This window comes from Gallinula chloropus (genome assembly GCF_964237585.1).
Source record: "Gallinula chloropus genome assembly, chromosome: 4".
Taxonomy (NCBI): Eukaryota; Metazoa; Chordata; class Aves; order Gruiformes; family Rallidae; genus Gallinula; species Gallinula chloropus.
In genome coordinates, this window is record NC_140088.1 from 83,858,234 (window position 1) to 83,876,640 (window position 18,407).

The window sequence follows — 18,407 nt, forward strand, 5'->3', positions numbered from 1 at the left end:
CCCTCGGCCGGCCCTGCCAAATAACGCGCCACCGTCCAATCCGGTGCGCTCTGAGACCCGTTGCCCGCTTCGTCCCCTGGCAGGCGGCGAGCCGCCCACCCGGGCCGGCTGCACCTCCCTGCCTCTCTCTGTGGTTGTTCGGGAAGGAAGAGCGCCTCGCGGGGGCCGCTCTGTCCGGCCATACCACAGAGCGGTCTCCTAGCAACGGGCACCTCCCCTCCCGCCCCGGGGAAGCTTCTCGGCGGGCGCGGTGCATTGTGGGGTGGTCTCTGTCTGAGCGGGCAGCAGCCGGGAGCGCCGCCAGGATGATGGTGAGTGGCATCCGCCGCCATCCTCGCCGCTGCCGCGCCCCGCCGCCCGGGGAGCGGCCCGCTCGGCCTCCGCCGCCTTCCAGGGGCCGCGTTCGGCGTGGTTGTGGCGGGCCCGGTGCGCGGTCGGGCTGGGGCGGGAATGGCAGAGGCCGCCCTGCCGCAGAGGCCTGCAGGGGCGTGAGGCGGCAAGACGGGCTCCGGCTCCCGCTGGAGTCCCGGACCCGGGCGAGAGGCGCTGGGTGGGAGCGGTGCGTGCTGGGAGTTGCCTGGCTCTCCTGGAGCCCCGGCCCGCGCCCTCCGCCGCGGCCCGTCAGCCGCACGGCCCAGCACAGCCCCCCGCTCCGCCCCGCCTTTGGACTCCGGCGCTCCGCAGCTCGGGGCCCCGCGTTCGGGAGCGGGCAGGCGTGTGCCGCTGCCCCGGCTTCCTCGGGGACGCCAGGGCTTCTCCTCCGTTGGGTTCCCAGCCGAGGTGGGCGTGGGGGAACTCGGCACGGCTTCCTCCACACAGTCTTCCCCGGCGTGTAGGGAGCCGCGCGGTGATGCTCAGGCCGCGCTCCCGCGCACACCGGCCCGCCGCAGCGCAGCAGCCGGCGTATCATGTCGCTCTTTGCCCGCAGGTGGCTGTTTAGGTGCCTCCCGAGCTTTGGCTGTGTGGGGACTTTGCGTGAGCTTTGCCCGCAAGGCATGCTTGCCTTCCGAAAAGGGCTGCCACACGCCCTGGGCAGCGAGAAACCCCTGTCTGGGGTACCCTCTGAGCCTGAGCACAGTTTGCTGCCAGGCAGGTGTAACCATCTCGCTGTAAAAGCGCCTTCCAGCAATTGTCATCCTCGGAGCAGCTTGGACACTGATCTGAGGCTGGACGCTGCACCTCTTCTGCTGGACATCTTACTGCATAGTAAAAGAAACCCAGTGCTACAGTTGCAGCTCTCTGTGCTGTCTTAGTAACTCCTGTGTGTGCTGCCTTCTCCGGTCTGGCATCGAAATGAGAAGTTTGCTGGCTTGGCAGAGGAATCCCACTTCTTTTGGGGACGGTTGCAGTATGGTCCCAGAGTGTGTACTGGAGGCACTTGGGTGAATTCCAGTTACACTGGGGGAGACAAAGCAGTTAGGTTGTGTGAATCAGAATCACAGAATCGTAGGGGTTGGAAGGGACCTCGAGAGATCATCGGGTCCAACCCCCCTGCCAAAGCAGCTCCCTAGGACATATCACTCAGGCGTCCAGACGGGGCTGGAATCTCTCCAGAGAAGGAGACTCCACACCCCCTGGGCAGCCTGTCCCAGGGCTCTGGCACCCTCACTGGGGAAAAGTTCTTCCCCATGTTGGTGTGGAACTTCCTGTGCTCCAACTTGCAGCCATTGCCCCTTGTCCTGTCCCCACAGAGCACTGAAAAGGGGCTGCCCATTTCCCCCTGCATCCCATCCTTAAGATATTTATAAACTTTGATTAGGTCCCCCCTCAGTCTTCTTTTCTCTGGGCTGAACAGCCCCAGCTCACTCAGCCTTTCCTCACAGGGGAGATGCTCCAGGCCCTTCATCATCTCCGTAGCCTCCTCCGGACTCTCTCCAGGAGATCCCTGTCTTTTTTATCCCAGGGAGCCCAGAACTGGACACAATACTCCAGGTGGGGCCTGAGCAGGGCAGAGTAGAGGGGGAGAATCACCTCATTTGACCTGCTGGCCACACTCCTCCGGATGCCCCCCAGGATCCCATTGGCTCTCTCAGCCCCCAGGGCACACTGCTGGCTGGGGGATTTTACTGAGGCCTCAGGTTTTGGTCTTGGGCTTTTGTTGTCTGTGATGGTAGTTTGCTGAGGAGTTAACTGCAGGTTGTCTGCAGGCTGTTGGGACTGGAGTAATGGTTCTGTGGGTTCTCTCTCCTCAGCCAACACCGGTTATCCTGCTGAAGGAGGGCACGGACACCTCGCAGGGGATCCCTCAGCTCGTCAGTAACATCAATGCCTGCCAGGTGATCGCAGAAGCCGTGCGCACCACCCTGGGGCCTCGGGGCATGGACAAGCTCATTGTGGATGACCGGGGTAAGCGCTGGGCAGTGGGCCCCTCACAGCCACGTGGAAAAGTCACTCAGAAATAATCTTGAAGGGCAGTTTGTGTCTCTCAGTTAGAGCCAGCAGTTGCATACACGCAGACTTCAACTTCCTCCATACTGAACTGTCACAGTAGAGGTTCAGTTTCTGGCTCAGTTTAACACTGTGACTCTGCCCTGTGCTGTTGAAGAGAATTGTCAGACCCACCTGAGGAACTGCCTGTTCGCTGCCTGCCAGCCTGAGTTAAGGCAGCTGTGGTCTTTGTGGTGAGCACAGGTAGATCCAGGGTTCATGGGACTATGTAAGAGTAGGTCCATGCCAGAAAGGAGAACGTGTGCCTTGAACCTGGTCTTCAGCGTTCCCTCACCTTCTCTATTCAGTTTTGGGTTTTTTTTAAGTGAGGCTCACAGTATGTGTAGAGTTACTCAGCATTTGTGACTGAGCTTGAAGCCAGTGGATGTTACTGGGTTGATGGAGTTTTTTAGGGTGTGATTTAGGGATGAGGTGTGCCCCCCTCCTCTGAAAAGACTCATATGAAGTCACCTGTATTTGTTTTTTATCGCTCGTACTGAAGGGTGGAGTAGAAGGTCTTAGTCTTGTCTTTATCCTCTTTTTTACTAGGAGGAACTGTAATAACTTCTATTAAAAAGGAGAATTGTATGTAAATTTACCTAACAGCTAATATGATTGATTTCTAGTCTCTCTCTTGATTTCTAGTCTCTCTCTCTCTCGATTTCTAGTCTCTTTCTTCATGTGAATGTCAGCCTAGAATATCTGATTTTATCTGTCTGGGAAGGCTTTTGAGAAGAAAAAGGGAAATTTAACTAATTGAAAGCCCCTGTTAACTGAGATTGATCTGGAAAGTTGATCTGAACTCATGTTGACTTCACTTAATCTGCTCCAAAGCCAGACTAAAAAGATCTGTTGATAGGGAATGGAGGCACCTGCTGAGACACCCTCCGAAACAGCTATTCTGGGCTCCCCCTGTGCATAGGGTGGTGGTTCAGACATGACAAAACTCACAGTGAAGCAGGACCAGGGCTTGAGTGGGGAACACTGCAGCATAATAAGTTGGAGCCACCTGTGTCTTGAAAGGTGACACGGTGAAGCACAGTGAGGCTGACTGGTCTGCAGTTCCTATTGTGTTAATGCCTCTCCCAGGTCTGAAAAGCTCCCTGGCATGTTGGGTGCCTTTCACAGTGACCAGGGCTTTGCTTGGCAGTCGAGCTTGACTTCCATTTCTACCTCAACCCTAGGCAAAGCCACCATCTCTAATGATGGGGCCACCATCCTGAAGCTCCTTGATGTCGTCCACCCGGCTGCGAAGACGTTAGTGGACATCGCCAAATCTCAAGATGCAGAGGTAGGACATCAACCTGGCTCAGCTCAGAGGGGTTAAAATGCAGCAGTAGGTTTGCTCTGGTCAGTGGTTCTGTGGAGTTTGTGTTAATGGGTGGGAATACCTCATGGAGTGCTGGCATTTGTTCTGGTTTCTTTATTGATGCCTTCTCTTTGCTGATAACTTGCCAATCTCTTACGCCGTTTCAGCCAGAGCTGGTGGGGAGTTTGGAAATTGCAAAGACACAAAGGTCACATTTTGTGACTGTAGGTGACTGGGAAATGAGCCTTCACTCTCAAATGGGTTTTAATCTGACCCCAGTCCTTTTTAATCACTTAAGAATCCAGCTGCAAATCTGTGAACAGACACAGCTGTGAAATCTGGTTGCCTCTTTAAGCCCTTGTGTGGCTTTGAAGCCGCTATCACAGCAGCTCCATGGTGTGTGAATGACACAGTGTTTCCCCTCCGTGCAGGTTGGTGATGGTACCACATCTGTAACTCTGCTTGCTGCTGAGTTCCTGAAGCAGGTGAAGCCCCACGTGGAGGAAGGCCTCCATCCTCAGATCATCATCCGTGCCTTCCGCACAGCCACGCAGCTGGTAAGGCAGCACTGCTTGTGACCGAGGGAGGGCTCAGCTGCTGCTGCAGGTCTGAGGGGTTTGCTGGGCTCTCCCCAGAGCATCTGGTGGAGCAGTTCTGAGCCATAACAGTAACACACTTCAGGTGAAATTCAGTAAGGATGGGCTTGAGGAGTGAACAGTAGAGGTCTCATAATGTCTTACTGCAAACACCAGCTGCCTTTCTGGTGCCAGTGAGCTGTTACTACCAGCCAGTACCTCTTGAGCACTATTGCTTCCCTTGGTTTTGCTCCAAGGAAGAATAAATGGGAAAATTAATTTCCCATTCTCTTCATTTCATCTACTTCTTGGTAAGCATTATGTCTTGTGAAGTGTATTGATCAGTCCTCTTAACCTGAACCTTCTCTGGAGGTGAACTCCTTCAGTAGCCTGTTGGTTCCCCAGATATCTGTTGAATGCAGTGGAGCAGCTCTAAGCCTCTTCCCAGTCCTCTACATCTTAGGTTGGTGTGTTTCTTAGAATTACTCTGCTAGAAGAGGTGGAATAGCTTAAATGCTTGAAACTTGACTGACATTGAAGTAGGGAATAAAAAGTAACATAAAATACAAAGAGAAAAGATGAAGATCTGATCAGCTTGTGAGCATGAATCATTAATCCAGCTGTTGGCTTGTGTTTTGACAGGCTGTAAACAAGATAAAAGACATTGCTGTTACAGTGAAGAAGGAAGATAAAGAGTAAGTTTCCCTTACAGATGACCTGGTTGTCTAGCTGGGCTTCACTTAGCTGGTGCAAGGGTATTACTGACTCCTGCTGTGGCTCTGGCTGGGGTCTTGAGGTTGGCTCAAGCAGCTGTGGCCCCACACCAGGGTTATTCTCGAGGTTTTGTTGGAATTTCCTGCTCCTCTGGGGGAGATGCTGTGCACTCACTTGGGCTGCAGTGAAGAATATAGGCTGGTTTCTTCCAGTGTACATGGAGGAAGCTAGGTACTAAAATAAGTGTCCTGATTAAATTTTTCAGTGGTGGTGGAGACTTGCACCTTTTGCTGCCATCAGTGACAGTGTAAAATGCTTAGTGCTTCTCTGGAAGTCAGATTACTCTTTAGCTGTTGAATAGGTGACATTAGATAGCTGATAGCAGCAAGGAAACCATCCCTTCAATGGAGGTGAGAATCCCAGAGTTCATTTTCTCCATGCATTTTGAACTTGTCTATTTGATCTGACCTTACTACTACCTGCAGTAAGATTTCAAGTTGCTTAACCATCTCCAAGACAGAGTGGTGAGTTTTTTGCTGTCCTGTAGTGGGAAATAGCAGCTCCCATGGTCAGCAGTAACTGGGGTGGCAGAGCCTGGGAGTCGGATCCTTATTTCCCTGGAGTCTCTTCCATCATCCCATCTGTTAGGGCATGTGTTACCTGAATGAACATTTTAGAGACTCTGCTACTTGGAGAGGGATTAAAGAAGCCTCCTTCTGCCTTTGGGTGAAGGAAGGGATGCTGAGCCCTGCTGGTTTTGCTCAGGACTGCTGTGTCTAAAAGCCAACTGCCCTGGTCTCAGTGCTGGTCCACTGCTTGGGCTCTAAATGGGAGAGTCATGCTTGGCTAGTCTGGGCTTGGGCATCTGTGTGCCACCTTTCCCCATTAACAGAAGGGAGCTGATCTTTGCCTCTACCAGAGTGGATTAATCCCACCAGGCATGATGTTTTAGGAGCTTGTGAAAAGAACAAGTAAACAAACCAGGCTTTGTTTTGTCATTCCTTGCAGGGAGCAGAGAAGCCTGCTGGAGAAGTGTGCAGCCACAGCCCTGAGCTCTAAGCTCATCTCCCAGAGCAAGGAGTTCTTCTCCAAGATGGTCGTAGATGCTGTCATGATGTTAGATGACTTGTTACAACTCAAAATGATTGGAATAAAGAAGGTGCAAGGAGGTGCTTTGGAAGTAAGTTGTGTCAGATCCTGTCCTGCTAGGATAGGAGGCAGTGCTCACAGCTCCTTCATGGCTTGACTCGAGCAGAAGTGCAGCCCAGCTTGATTGTGCCTGTTTGGGAATTACCAAAGTGAAACAGAGCTGTTGATGTGAGGAAGAAGCATAGCAAGCAGGGCTGGATTTCTCTTCTGTAGTTAGAGGATCTGTTTTATTGAGCCAAACACTCTCTGATCTCACTGCCCTTTGCTGTGAGTGTTGTTACTGATACAAATTCCATTTATATGTCTGCAGATGATGACTTTTTTTGTGTGAGGACTCTTTTTTACTTCTTGAACCAAAAGCAGCACAGCAGTGGTTGAATGTAGGAGTACCAGGTTGGGAAAAAATGCAGAGAAAATGTTGCAAAGGAGCCAGTCTGGGTGGGCAGGTGTGTGGTAGAGGGTTGTTCTTGGGCTGGTGTGTCCATGCTCTCCTGTATCCTGTGTAGGTCTGACCTGTTAACTGGGACCCTTCAGCTGAAAAGTAAAGCCCACCACAGTCTCTGTGAATTACAATTCTGTGACTGTTACTGTCTGTAAACACTCTGTGTGAGCATTTTCATTGAGAAGAGACAGTATAATTACACCATTATCTTGCCCAGACAACTAATTTAGTGAATTAGGAACGTTTCAGCATCTGTTTTTTGTGGTGTCTGGGCCTGCTGGTATTCTGAAGCTTGTAGAAATTGGTCCCCTGGGGAGGGTGGTGTCTCCTGTTCTGGATAAACGCATCTCTCCATATTGTTTTGCCCTTGTATCCTGCTGTCAGACTCCTCAGAGACCTGTGTGAGGATGAGGCAAATAAATCAGTGCAATAATTTTCAGTGTTGGTGTGTGAGAGATCCTGGGTCATCTCACCTTGTCAGCTAGAGCAGAGAAAGTCTGTGCTTGTCCTAGCTCAGGAGGGACAGGTTCCCACTGGGCCTCTGTTGCTGGGCAGAGCCCAGTCTGCAGTGGGTGGTTAGATTCTTAAGGGGAAGGAGGTTTAGCTGCTGATTTTTCTCCCAGTCGAGAAGTTCACTTAAGGGGGCAGTGTTGGGCAGGGCAAGCCTGCTGCAAACCAGTCCCCCAGCTGGTGATGGAGCTTGGAAAGAACAAACCAGGGCAAACCACCCCCTCTCGAATGTGGGGTGGTGGATGAGAAGTATCCATCTTCAAAGGGAGAAATGGGAAAGACATCAGAGAGAGAACAGATTGCTCCATCCCTTGATCTTCAGATTGTGTATAGCATCTTTTGCTGTGGCATCTTGGGTAGAAAGGAAGTGATAGCAGCTGGCTGTGTGAATAGAGAGAAAATATTTGCTGCTTATCTTCTCTAAAAGTGGGTTAACCAAAGGAGAGGGCTGTTGGTGAATGCTTTGTAAATGAGGACTCAGAAAGCAGGGACTTTCCTGTGGGAGTGATTAACCCTGTTGAGAAAAACCTTGTGAGGCTGAACCTAACACAACCCTCTGTCTTCAAGGACTCTCAGCTGGTGGCCGGAGTTGCCTTTAAGAAGACCTTCTCTTATGCTGGGTTTGAAATGCAGCCCAAGAAGTACCAGTCACCCAAGATAGCCCTGCTGAATGTGGAGCTGGAGCTCAAAGCTGAGAAGGACAATGCTGAAGTCAGAGTAAACACAGTGGAGGTAAGAGCTGAGAGCAGAGCCTGGCCTGCTTCCTTGTGCCTGCAAGACATTGTGGCTGCTTGAGAGCTGGTTGGATAGATGGAATTGCCTTCTGCACATCCTTCCCCCCTGCCTCCCTGAAAATAGCTGATGGGTCATGCTGCCCAGCTGGGGAGAAGGGTATGGCAGACTTGAAATTGCAGCAGGTTTAGGGTGTGTTTCTGCTTGGTCATTGTGCTTCATTGGTGACTTCTTTGTGCCTAACGAGTGGCCTTGCATGCAGGGAAAGCTTAAAGCAGTGCTTTAGGTGCTGAAAGAGCCTCTGTGTGTTTAAGTGAGGTAGCCATTCAGACAGCAGTTCTCTTTCCATCTTGTTAAAACACCTTTCTGAAACACGGTTGTTCTCTGACACCTTGGAAAGTACTGTGATGTATGCATTTGGTTCCTGTGTAATTGTGGTAACCCAAGACCTGTGGCTGCTTTGCTTTAGGGGGCTTGGCCCCAGTGAGATCTCAGCAGTTGCTTCCTTAAAGTTACTCTCTGCTGTGGTGAACGCAGTGATCTCTTCTGTTGCAGTTGGCTGCTGTGTGTGGTGTTGCCCTGTGCTGTTGGAAGCTGTCTGGCTGTGTTTCTCTGAGAGCTACAACATGGCAGGCTTGTGTGTGGGGCTTGTCAGGCCTGGGCATGCTGGTAAAGCACAAGGCTTCTCAGGACTGTGGTTTTCCTGTGACAGATACAGCCTGTCTCTCCCCCCAGCATGCACACACAGTTCTGCAGACACCTCAGACATCGGTGTAATCCCTCCTTCCTCCTTGTGCTCTCTTGAGCTGTTGCTCCCTCTCTGTCAGTTCATCAGCTCGGTTTTGCTGCTGGAAGCATTTTAACAGATGTGACTCTGGCATAAAATGGGGTGACCTAAAATCACCTGCAAGTCTTGGAAAGCAGCTGCCTGGCAGCACTGCTGCCTTTGCTTGAGAAGAGCTCTCCCTTTCCTGGAGCTGTGGGATGGTGACTGTGATCCTTTGTAACCTGAGCGCTCTCCCCTTTCTCTCCCTGTCCCTCCTAGGATTACCAGGCCATTGTGGATGCCGAGTGGAGCATCTTGTATGACAAACTAGACAAAATCCACAAGTCAGGAGCCAAAGTTGTCTTGTCCAAGCTCCCTATTGGTGATGTGGCTACTCAGTACTTTGCAGATCGAGACATGTTTTGTGCTGGCCGTGTCCCAGAAGAAGATCTCAAGCGGACTATGATGGTGAGCTGCCTTGGTCCAGAATGAAGACTTCTGATTTGGTCCTTAACACTGCCAGGCTGGTCAGTCCCAAAACAGGGCAACAGTCTGTGACTGAACACACTGTTCCTTACAACTTCTTGTCAGTGTGGTGGTTGTGTTAATTGCTGTATGCTGATGAAGCTGTTCCTTGGTGAAACACACAATCCCACACTAATTGTATTTCCACTGCTTTTTTTGCTTCTCTGATGCTGTTACACATTAGGCTCTGTACCCAGTGTTGGTAGAGGTTTACTTCCCCTGGCTCTTGCCTCTCCACCCTGACTGGGTTTTTTTTCTAAGCTTCCTTTTGGTAGCTGCTGGACTCCAGAGCCTGTGAGTCAGCACTTAGAGAAGCATAATCTTGTTTTGCTGTCGAGGATTATTTCTGATGTTGGTAGCCTGTCTACATGCATGAGATGGGAGGAAAGTAGAAGGGTTTTTTATTTTCCTGAATCTGGCCTGCGGGGTGGTTTTGCATCAGCTAAGAGCCTGGTTTGTCTCTGAACAGTGGGAACCTGCTGGGCAAATTTGTCTTGTTTGTCAGTGCTGGTGATGCTGTGCTTTATCTCCTTCCTCTGCAGGCCTGCGGCGGTTCCATTCAGACTAGTGTCAACGCCCTGTCAGACGATGTTCTGGGCAGATGTGAACTCTTTGAGGAGACTCAGATTGGGGGAGAGAGGTAAGTACACCAGCTGTGAACCTGTGGTCCTGTGTAAGCACTCAGGTACTTACAATCTGGAAAGTTAGTGTCTGAGCATTGGCAGGTTTGAGCATCTTTCAAGTTGATGTTGTGAAAACAAGATTGTGTTATTGCTGCTGTGGGAGGGGGCAAGAGTAAACTTTCATCCAAATCTTCCCTCTTTTATATACTTTTAAAAATACCTATTTATTCCCCAGTGCCTGGCAGAAAGCAGACTGACATACTCCTATTTGTTGCTCAAAAGCAGCACCTTTTGGGGGTGGTTGTGGCACTTGTCTGATATCCCAGAGTGATGCTTCAGTGTTGGTGCAGATGAAGCTGGGTACTTTATAGTGGGGTTCTTGCCATCACTAGAGGAGAAATCCTCTTTGGGGCTGTCCACTGACATCTGCTGTGCTCCTGCCAGGTGAAAAGGAGAGCACCACTTTAGTGTGAGGCCCTGGCAACAGGAGGAGAGTGGATTTTCCTGGGTCAGCTTGAATTTCGCTTGTATATTGCCTGGCTCTGGTTCGTCTTGGCTCAGGCTCTGATGGGGACACTGTGTAGAGTGAGGCAGTTGCAGGTGTGCACCTGGCCTGTGAAGAGCTCTGTTCCTCTACTGTTTTGTCTGTGGAAAGCCTGCTCAGCAGTAGCACTGCTTCTCTGTGGCCTTAACCCCTCTTGTGTGGTGCTTGGCAGGTATAACTTCTTCACAGGCTGCCCGAAGGCAAAGACCTGCACGATAATCCTGCGAGGGGGCGCGGAGCAGTTCATGGAGGAGACGGAACGCTCCCTGCACGATGCCATCATGATCGTGAGGAGAGCCATCAAGGTGAGGACCAGTGGAGACACCTCCCTGTCACATTGGCCCTGGGTTTCTGATCCAACCTGGCACCACTGTAACTCTTTCTAGAAACCTTTTCACACACCAGTGTTTGGCTCAGGCCTCTTGGGAGAGGCTGGGAGCTCTCAGCCAGTAGAGCTGAGTGCACAGACAGGCAGTGTCTGATTGACTAACTTGAGTGCTGTTCTGTGGCCAAAGCAGCACTGTCATTGCAGCGGTGTCAGGTGCTTCTCAGGCATGTTTGGTTTTTGCCTTCTCAGTACGGTCATAACTCATGCTTCTCAGGTTGTGGTGGGTTCTGTAAACACCCCCATCCTAAAGAGAACGTGAGATTTTGGGTGTTTGGAGTAGGTCTTCAATAGATTTGAACAGTGAGGTTGATCTCATGTGCCTGTCAGCACCTCGTAAAGCCACTTGGCCCCTCTTGGTGACCAGTGGGAGGGGTAACTGTCCCTTGGCTGTGAAGGAGCACCAGGAGAGAAGTCTGAGGCATGTGTGAGCATGAGTTCTGCTTGTGGAGTTGCTGGTCCCCTGTGATAGATGCTGCCTGACTGCGGGTGTTTCTGGGTTATGCATAATAACGTGTTAATGTGGTGGTTGCTGGTTAAAAACAGCTTTGAGGCTGAGTGCCCTGAGGGGATGGGAAGAAGCATGTCAGGATTTTTTGGAACTGTTTTGCTTTCAGAGAGAACATCCTGCTCTCCCTACTGAAGCAAATAGGGAGGGGGGGGGCAATAACAGAACTTGGCTGCTAAATGGTGCTGCAAATATCTTCAGTTTTGAATTTTTTACAGAAGCAATCTGTGCTGGGGACTGTGTTTTGCTGTCCCTCCTCTGGTACAGCATCCCCAAACCACCCCTCTATTGTGCACATCACTCAAAAGAGCTGCTGGCAACTGCCACTGGAGGTTTCTGGCCTGTTTGTCATGCTCCCAGTCAAGCTGGCAGGCACTCCCAGGGACAGCAGCCACCTGGGCTGTAGCTCCCTCAGGCCTGCTGTGTCTGCATCACCCTGACATGCAACACTTGCAGGAAAGGAGACTTTTCCCTTCCTGGAACAAGAGTGAGAGTTTTTCCCCCTTTTCTTCCAGAATGACTCTGTAGTTGCTGGCGGTGGTGCGATAGAGATGGAGCTTTCCAAGTACCTCCGGGACTATTCCAGGACCATTCCTGGCAAGCAGCAGCTGCTGATAGGTGCTTATGCTAAAGCCCTCGAGATCATTCCCCGACAGCTCTGCGACAACGCTGGCTTCGATGCCACCAACATCCTGAACAAGCTCCGAGCCAAACACGCACAGGTGGGTGCCTGCCTCTGATCCCACTGGAGAACCAGGAGCCTGTGAGCTCCTCCTGTTCTTCCTAGAGCCCAATGGATCCGGTGTAGTCAGGCTAAGCCCATGTTAGGCTTGTGCCCTTTGGTTAAATGCTGTGGTTTGTTTCCAGATCAAGTGTGGGCTTGGTGCAGGCTTCTATAAAAGGAAATAGGATCTGTTTTCCCTTTGATCGCAGCTGTCGGGTGACTTGGAGAGCTGAGAGTTTGGATTTGCTTTTAAAACTGTTATCATTTGTCAGGAGGGAGGATTCTATATTAAACATTAAAGTAATTAGAGTATAGAAGTTGGCCAAGCCTCTGTGTTTTCCAGAGGAGCTGCAGGCTGAAGCTCCTTATGGCTTGTGATTGTTTTGGGTCTTGTGGAGCACGTGTGCACGGGCAGTTGGAGGTTGCTCCTTGGCTTCTCTAGGAAGCGGCTGCCTCTTTGTAGGGTCACCCACACAGTGTTTCATCCTGCTAATGACTGTGGGGTTAAGGGAAATAACCCTGAAATGAGAGGCTGTATCTTGGGTTGTAAAAAATGGGGGTGTGGTAGGGGAGTGATGGGGCCCTGCAAGGCTTCCAGCCTGTCTGATGAGGCTTTGCTGGCGCTGTTTGACAGCAAACCCTTTTGGGGTTTGGCAGGGTTTTACCCTCTGCGCTTCCCTCCTCCTTCATACAGCAAGGCCCAGTCTGCCTCTCCCAGAGCATTTGTCTGTTTCCCAGGGTGCTGGCCCCAAAGACCTGACCAGCCCTTTCACAAAGACCCTCTTCCCTCTTCTCTCCCCAGGGAGGCATGTGGTACGGCGTGGACGTGAACAATGAGGATATCGCCGATAACTTCGAGGCCTGCGTGTGGGAACCGGCCATCGTGCGCATCAACGCGCTGACGGCCGCCTCCGAGGCCGCCTGCCTCATTGTGTCTGTGGATGAAACCATCAAGAACCCTCGTTCCACCGTGGATGCTGCACCCGGTGGGCGGGGCCGGGGCCGAGGCAGACCCCACAACCACTGAGACCCCACGCCCTGGCGGCGCTGTGACAGGGGCTGGTGTGCTCCTCCGACGTACAAAGTGGAAAAAGAATTGATTTCTAGCTTAATTAACGGGCCCTTGACCAGATGGCTGTTTCAAGGCCTTTCAGGCAACCACTGGCCTTGTTTAATTAGAGTCAAATCTTGGCCTCCTCAGTGGCTGCCTCCTGGGAGATGCCCTGCCCCAACATTTCCTACACAGCACTGATCCCCTTAGGCTTGCCTCATCCTTCCCCTTGGAAGCTGAGCTGTCAGAGCCCTCTCCAGCGCTGGCAGGTGGCACAACAGGCATGTGGGGTCGGTTTGTATTTATACTTCTGGGGTTTTTTTTGTTTTTTAATTATGTTTCTGCCAGGGTTTTTGAACCCAGGCTCCCACACAATAAAAGGATGATTGTTCCAGTGGCAAACTGGGATGTTCCTCTGTTCTCTGCTGCTTGGTTTTGTTCGGCAGGGTGGTAACTCCTGACCTTAAACTGTCAAAATGGGTTTGTCCCTGTTTTAAAGCGGGCGCTGTGCTGGGAAGCAGGGCTGGTTCCCACTGCCCCCCAGTTCCCTCTGCTTCCAAGACAGGCAGCTTCCATGCTTGGTACCTCTCTTGGTGCTCTCTGGTCTTGCTTAGTGGCATTTCCACCTGCTTTGGCTTCATGGGCCATTTACATCTTGTTCGCTCATGGTTTTGTTCAGGGCAGCAACAGTGTCTGACATCTCCAGCTGTGGGGGGCTGGTGGTGCTTCAGGAACAGACACTGGCGCTTGGGGCATCACTGGCATGAAAACCCTGGGGGAGATGTGGGTCTGGGGAGTTGGAGTGTTGAAGGAAGGTGGTGGAAGAAATGTGGTGGTGTCTGGTATCAGCCCTTTGAGATGCCTGTAATTGGGCACATTAGTGGTCTGTTACACCACAGAAGGTGTTGTTTCTGTGCCCTGCATTAAAGTGCTGTCACACAACAGCTGGTACCAGCCCTGTTAGAGGCATCTGGCACCTCCCTTAGTGTGACCCTTGTCACCCTTCATCACCCATTGTCTCTTGTCGAGGTGTGATTTTTCAGAGTGTGAGCAGTGTGGAGGAAAGTGAGTGGTTACAGCTTTCCTGTAAAGACCATGTTCTTTAGTGGTGTTTTGAGGTGAAAGCTGATCCTCTGCAGGCAGCTGCTCCTGCAGATCGCATAGTGGGGGCTGAGGGTTCCCCTTCCAGCTGCCGGGAGCCAGAGGGGGACAGCTCTTCCTGCAATCCTGTCCCCCGTGCCCTGGACAGCCCCAGGAAGCTCAGTTCCCAGCTCCTCCATGACACTCCAGCCTTTCACTCCCCAGCTTCCTGGGGCTGCAATCTAGGAACTGAGGATCCTCCACCAGCAGTTGCCTTTTTTCCTTCCACATCTGTTCAGACATCATTGGCTGTGGCTGTTAAACAGTGACTTTCTGCTCTGCAGTGATGCGAGATCTCATCTTGCTGCTGCTGTGAGCTCTCCCTTTGCCTGCTGCTGCCTCTGGGCTCCCCAGTGCTCCTATGCAGCCAACACCCAGTGGAGGCTGCTCCCCCATGTCCCTGTACCCCGCTTTGTGCCCCGTGGGGCTGAAAGGAGGCGACCATGTGCCCGAACCCTCATGCTTGCAGGGTAGGGATGCTTCCAGTCAACTCCATACAGCAACTGGTCTCACTGGTTCAGTGCTGGAGCTGGTTGCCCAGGCGAGTGAAAGCCCCACCTGAATCTTAAGAGTCTTTATTTGACACCCAATCATAAAATAGCTCTTTGCACACCTTTTTTTGAGGTTTTTTTTTGTAATTCTTTAAATACACATTGTTTACACTCGGCAAAGTTTCAAAGCAACAACATCAAAGTGCGTCTACAGGTGATAGTACCAACCAAAGTGCTAAAACCACGGTCTCCCACGGCTGAGGGGCAACCCCTCCCTCCATCACCCCCTCTCCCCAGCTGCCGTTGTACCCTGCTACCGACAAAAGCACCCCGAGCCTCCCCCTGACCCCCCCACCCCATCCCCTCCGCTCCTCCCTCCCGCCTCCAGGGCAGCATCCTCTGGCCGACAAAGCATCGAGGACCCGGTTTAGCATCAAGGGACCGTGGGGTGGGAGTAGGGTGGGGAGGGGAGGGAAAAGGGCTGTTTGGTTCTCCAGACACTGGCACATCGCTGCAAAAAAGACTAAAATAGACCTAAATTTATAGAGATTTAAAAAAATAACTCGGGAGACAAACTCACTACCTTCCGGGAGGGGGGAGGTCGCTGTACAGAGCCACTCGGAATCCGCTCACCCAGGGCTGAGCTGCTGCTGGAGCAAACGCCTGTTTCAGGGACACGATTGCAAATCCCAGTTATATATATATCTATATGGATATATATTTCTCTCCCCAGGGGGAGTACATCCTCTGATTATCTCTTAGCAAGTGTGCATTACCCCTCTCACTTCCCTAAAGCCATCCCTCCCTCCCGCACCATTGCACCTGCTTGTCACCGGCCCCAGCCCGCCTCGTCGTCCCCTCCCGCTTTCCACGGGGCTCAATCCCGAGGCTGGACAGAAAATCCCATTTTTCCCTGCTTTCAGGCAGTTTTCCTTCCTCTCCTTGTCTCTGCACACCAGGGAAGGGTGTGCAGCAGCTTTTCTTCAGGGCAGGAGGGACGGTTTCACCCACCACAGGGGTGAAGGTCACACATCGCCACTGCTCGCCTTGCGATGCTTCAGTCACAACAACCCATCTCCAGCTGCTGAAATCTCCCTGATCCCTGTTGGGTTGGGGTTTTGGTTGTTGTTTTGTGGGGGTTTTTTAAAGCCTTTTGTCATTTGGCACCGTTTCCCAAATGCTTTCGCTCCACCCGAACCTGCAGGTTTTCAGCCCAAAATGAGAGGTTGAGGCTGTGTGCCAGCTCCTGGGGTGGGTTCCTCTTAAGAGCCAAGAGAAAATGATACCTGACTGCTTTAAGAGCCTCTATCAACAACTTCCAGGGGGCTTGGGGGTTTGGTTTGTTTGGGGTTTGTTCTGTTTTAACCAAATTCAGAACCTTTTGGAGGATCCTGACAAACTGGCCAAGACCCAGCCGTGGTTGTGCCTCAGGTGGCAGCTGAGACCACGACACACAGCAAGAGGTGGGCTAGTTGGTTGTTCTGGGTTGGTTTTGTGGACTTAATTGTTTGATAAGGAGCTTTAAAAATCTCTGTGGATGGAGCCAACCTGAGGGTTCTCCTTTTCCTCAAGACCTTATGTCCTTGGGCCCCCCCTCCCCCTGAGCTGGGGGCTCAGGGATGAAGGCAGGAGGAGGCAGCGGGTCCCTGGAGCATCCCCCAGTTCCTGGGGACTCAGACCAATGGGTGATGCAATGAGCAAAATCCAACATGCAAGGGAGACAGAAAAACATGGATTTGGGATAAATTTGGCCCCCGAGCTGGCTTTGCTGGTGTTGTTCCTCTTGAGATCCCTGACCAGCACCCAAATTCAAGAAAAGAGGAATGTTGTGAGCGTTGGCCATGGGGAAACTTTGGGCAAACACTAGAAAAGGAATAAATCCCCCCAAAACTGGTCCTGTGGGAACCCTCAGCACTGTCCATCCAGCCCCTGCCTGGTGTGGCCATCACCATAACCCCAAAGGAAAGCTCCTCACTGCTGATGCTCCTCCCAGGTTGAGTGGCTGCACCCTGGCTTTTGCTGGGGATTGTCATTGCAGAGCCCTGCTGGGGCTTCTCTAGGGTCTAGTATGAGGTTGAGCTCATGCTGCAGCTGTCCCCTCCCTACCAGCACCTAAGCACACTGTGTGATTTCAAGGTTTTCCCAGGGAATTTGGTATTTCTGTGCACCTCCATTAGGGGTTTTTTTTGGAGGAAATGGGAGTTGAAACCCTATGCCCAATGCAGTGAGTCCCACAGCCACAGGCAGCGTCGCCTGAGCATCCCACAGGGATGGGGGTGGGTGATGGGGGTTTGCGGAGGAGCCAACGGGGCCACGTGCTGGAGGGTGGGGAGGGGAAGCAGCAGGGAAACCATCAATATGACATTTCAGCAGAAGAAATACAGAGCTGTTAATGAGCTCATTGCCATTAACAACTTAGGCAATTAGGAGCCACCGGGAGGGCCAGGGGGACATGGGGCTCTCATTACCACCAAGCCTGTGTCACTGTGCCAGCCACCTTCATCCCCAGCTGAGGAAGAGGAGGAGGAGAAGGCAGAGACCCAATACAATTCCAGTCAAAACGGGGGAACCCTCCCCCCCCCCCCACTTTCCATCTTCCAGTCCTTGAACCCGCTCCAGGTCATCCCAGGATTTCTGTGGCAAACCTGGCTTTGCTAAGCCAGAAGTTGGACTTTTTGGGAATGCCCCAAGGGGAGGTGGATGGTTTGGTCTGGTCCTGGCGATGCACTGAAGCACCAAATTCGGGTGAGGTTGTCCTGCTGTGACTCACAAAACCTGTACCACAGTGGGGGGACGAGGATGGGGACGTCACCCACCCATCCATGCTCCATGCCGCTGCGGCCACCAGCAGACACGGCCACCGATGGCACCAGCAGCTGCTCCGGCCCCACTGGTAAGCACAGAAGGTTTCATCCAGAGTCTTCGACATCTCTCCCTGCTTTCCATCCCCCTCCTTGCTTTCCCCATGACCTGGAGGAGCCAGGTGAGGGGCTGGGCACGAACACGCAGCAAACCCGGAGCAGCCACCTTCAGTCTTCAGTCACGACTCTCCACCACGATAGTCTTTAAGCATAGAGTGTATAAACATGCTGAGTATATAATTTGCCTTTAAAATCTTTGTTTTTTTTCTCCTTCTTTTCTTTATAGAAATAAATACTTACTTTTTTTTTTCTTTTCTCTTTTTAAATGGGAATTTCATGAGTCTCTGAGCTGTTTCCAATGATGACATCTCTGCTGGGACCACACTTGTGGGATGGCAGCCATGGGGGGGGGTTGTTGTATCTTTGCTGGGTGGGGTTTTTTTTTGCTGGTTGGGGCATCCCTTGCTCCTCTTGCCCCTAGATTACATGTCCCAGCCTCCCCTAGATGGAGGTAAACCCATGGTGGGCACAGCAGGAAGCTCATCTCCAGTGCCTTGGAGCTTGTCCAGTATTGCCCATGGGGGGCATGGTGGGATGTAGTAGTTTCTTGCAGGCATTTTTTTTGGGGGTTCCCACATTTTGTGCATACAAGGAACAGCCTTCTCCTGGAAAGCTGCAGTCAGCAGGGGAACAGAGGTGCTTTCAATGGGGGATTATGGCCCAAAAATCCAAACCCTGCTTTGGAGGAGACAGTGTAGAGAGATGGGATGAGGGTGGTTGAAATGGTCTCCTGAGGTTCCTTCTAGGGTTGGAGACCTAGGAACTTCCTCCAGCCCATCATCAGCTTCAGCAATTTAGAATAGATTTTATTTTCTGTTGGGGTCCCTGTGGGCTGTCAGCATGCTGGGACGCCCTGGATGAGGTCTGCATC

At 52.0% G+C, this 18,407-nt stretch overlaps 1 protein-coding gene across 1 annotated transcript; it reads left to right on the forward strand.

Annotated features, from left to right (window-relative positions):
* The first annotated feature begins 265 nt into the window (after positions 1 to 265).
* On the forward strand, positions 266 to 13,386 carry CCT7 (chaperonin containing TCP1 subunit 7). The gene is made up of 12 exons (XM_084263571.1): positions 266 to 311; positions 2,193 to 2,346; positions 3,612 to 3,718; positions 4,168 to 4,293; positions 4,954 to 5,006; positions 6,034 to 6,205; positions 7,694 to 7,858; positions 8,904 to 9,092; positions 9,692 to 9,789; positions 10,489 to 10,621; positions 11,725 to 11,931; positions 12,736 to 13,386. Exons 1-12 carry the CDS (start codon positions 306 to 308, stop codon positions 12,958 to 12,960), a joined length of 1,635 nt encoding a protein of 544 aa, XP_084119697.1. The 5' UTR covers positions 266 to 305; the 3' UTR covers positions 12,961 to 13,386.
* Positions 13,387 to 18,407: the final 5,021 nt, after the last annotated feature.

Excerpts from the sequence above, each read along its gene's own strand:
- CCT7 (XM_084263571.1), top strand. Across the intron at positions 10,622-11,724 it reads TCGTGAGGAGAGCCATCAAG|AATGACTCTGTAGTTGCTGG; the intron begins GTGAGGACCAGT and ends CTTTTCTTCCAG. Across the intron at positions 11,932-12,735 it reads TCCGAGCCAAACACGCACAG|GGAGGCATGTGGTACGGCGT; the intron begins GTGGGTGCCTGC and ends TTCTCTCCCCAG.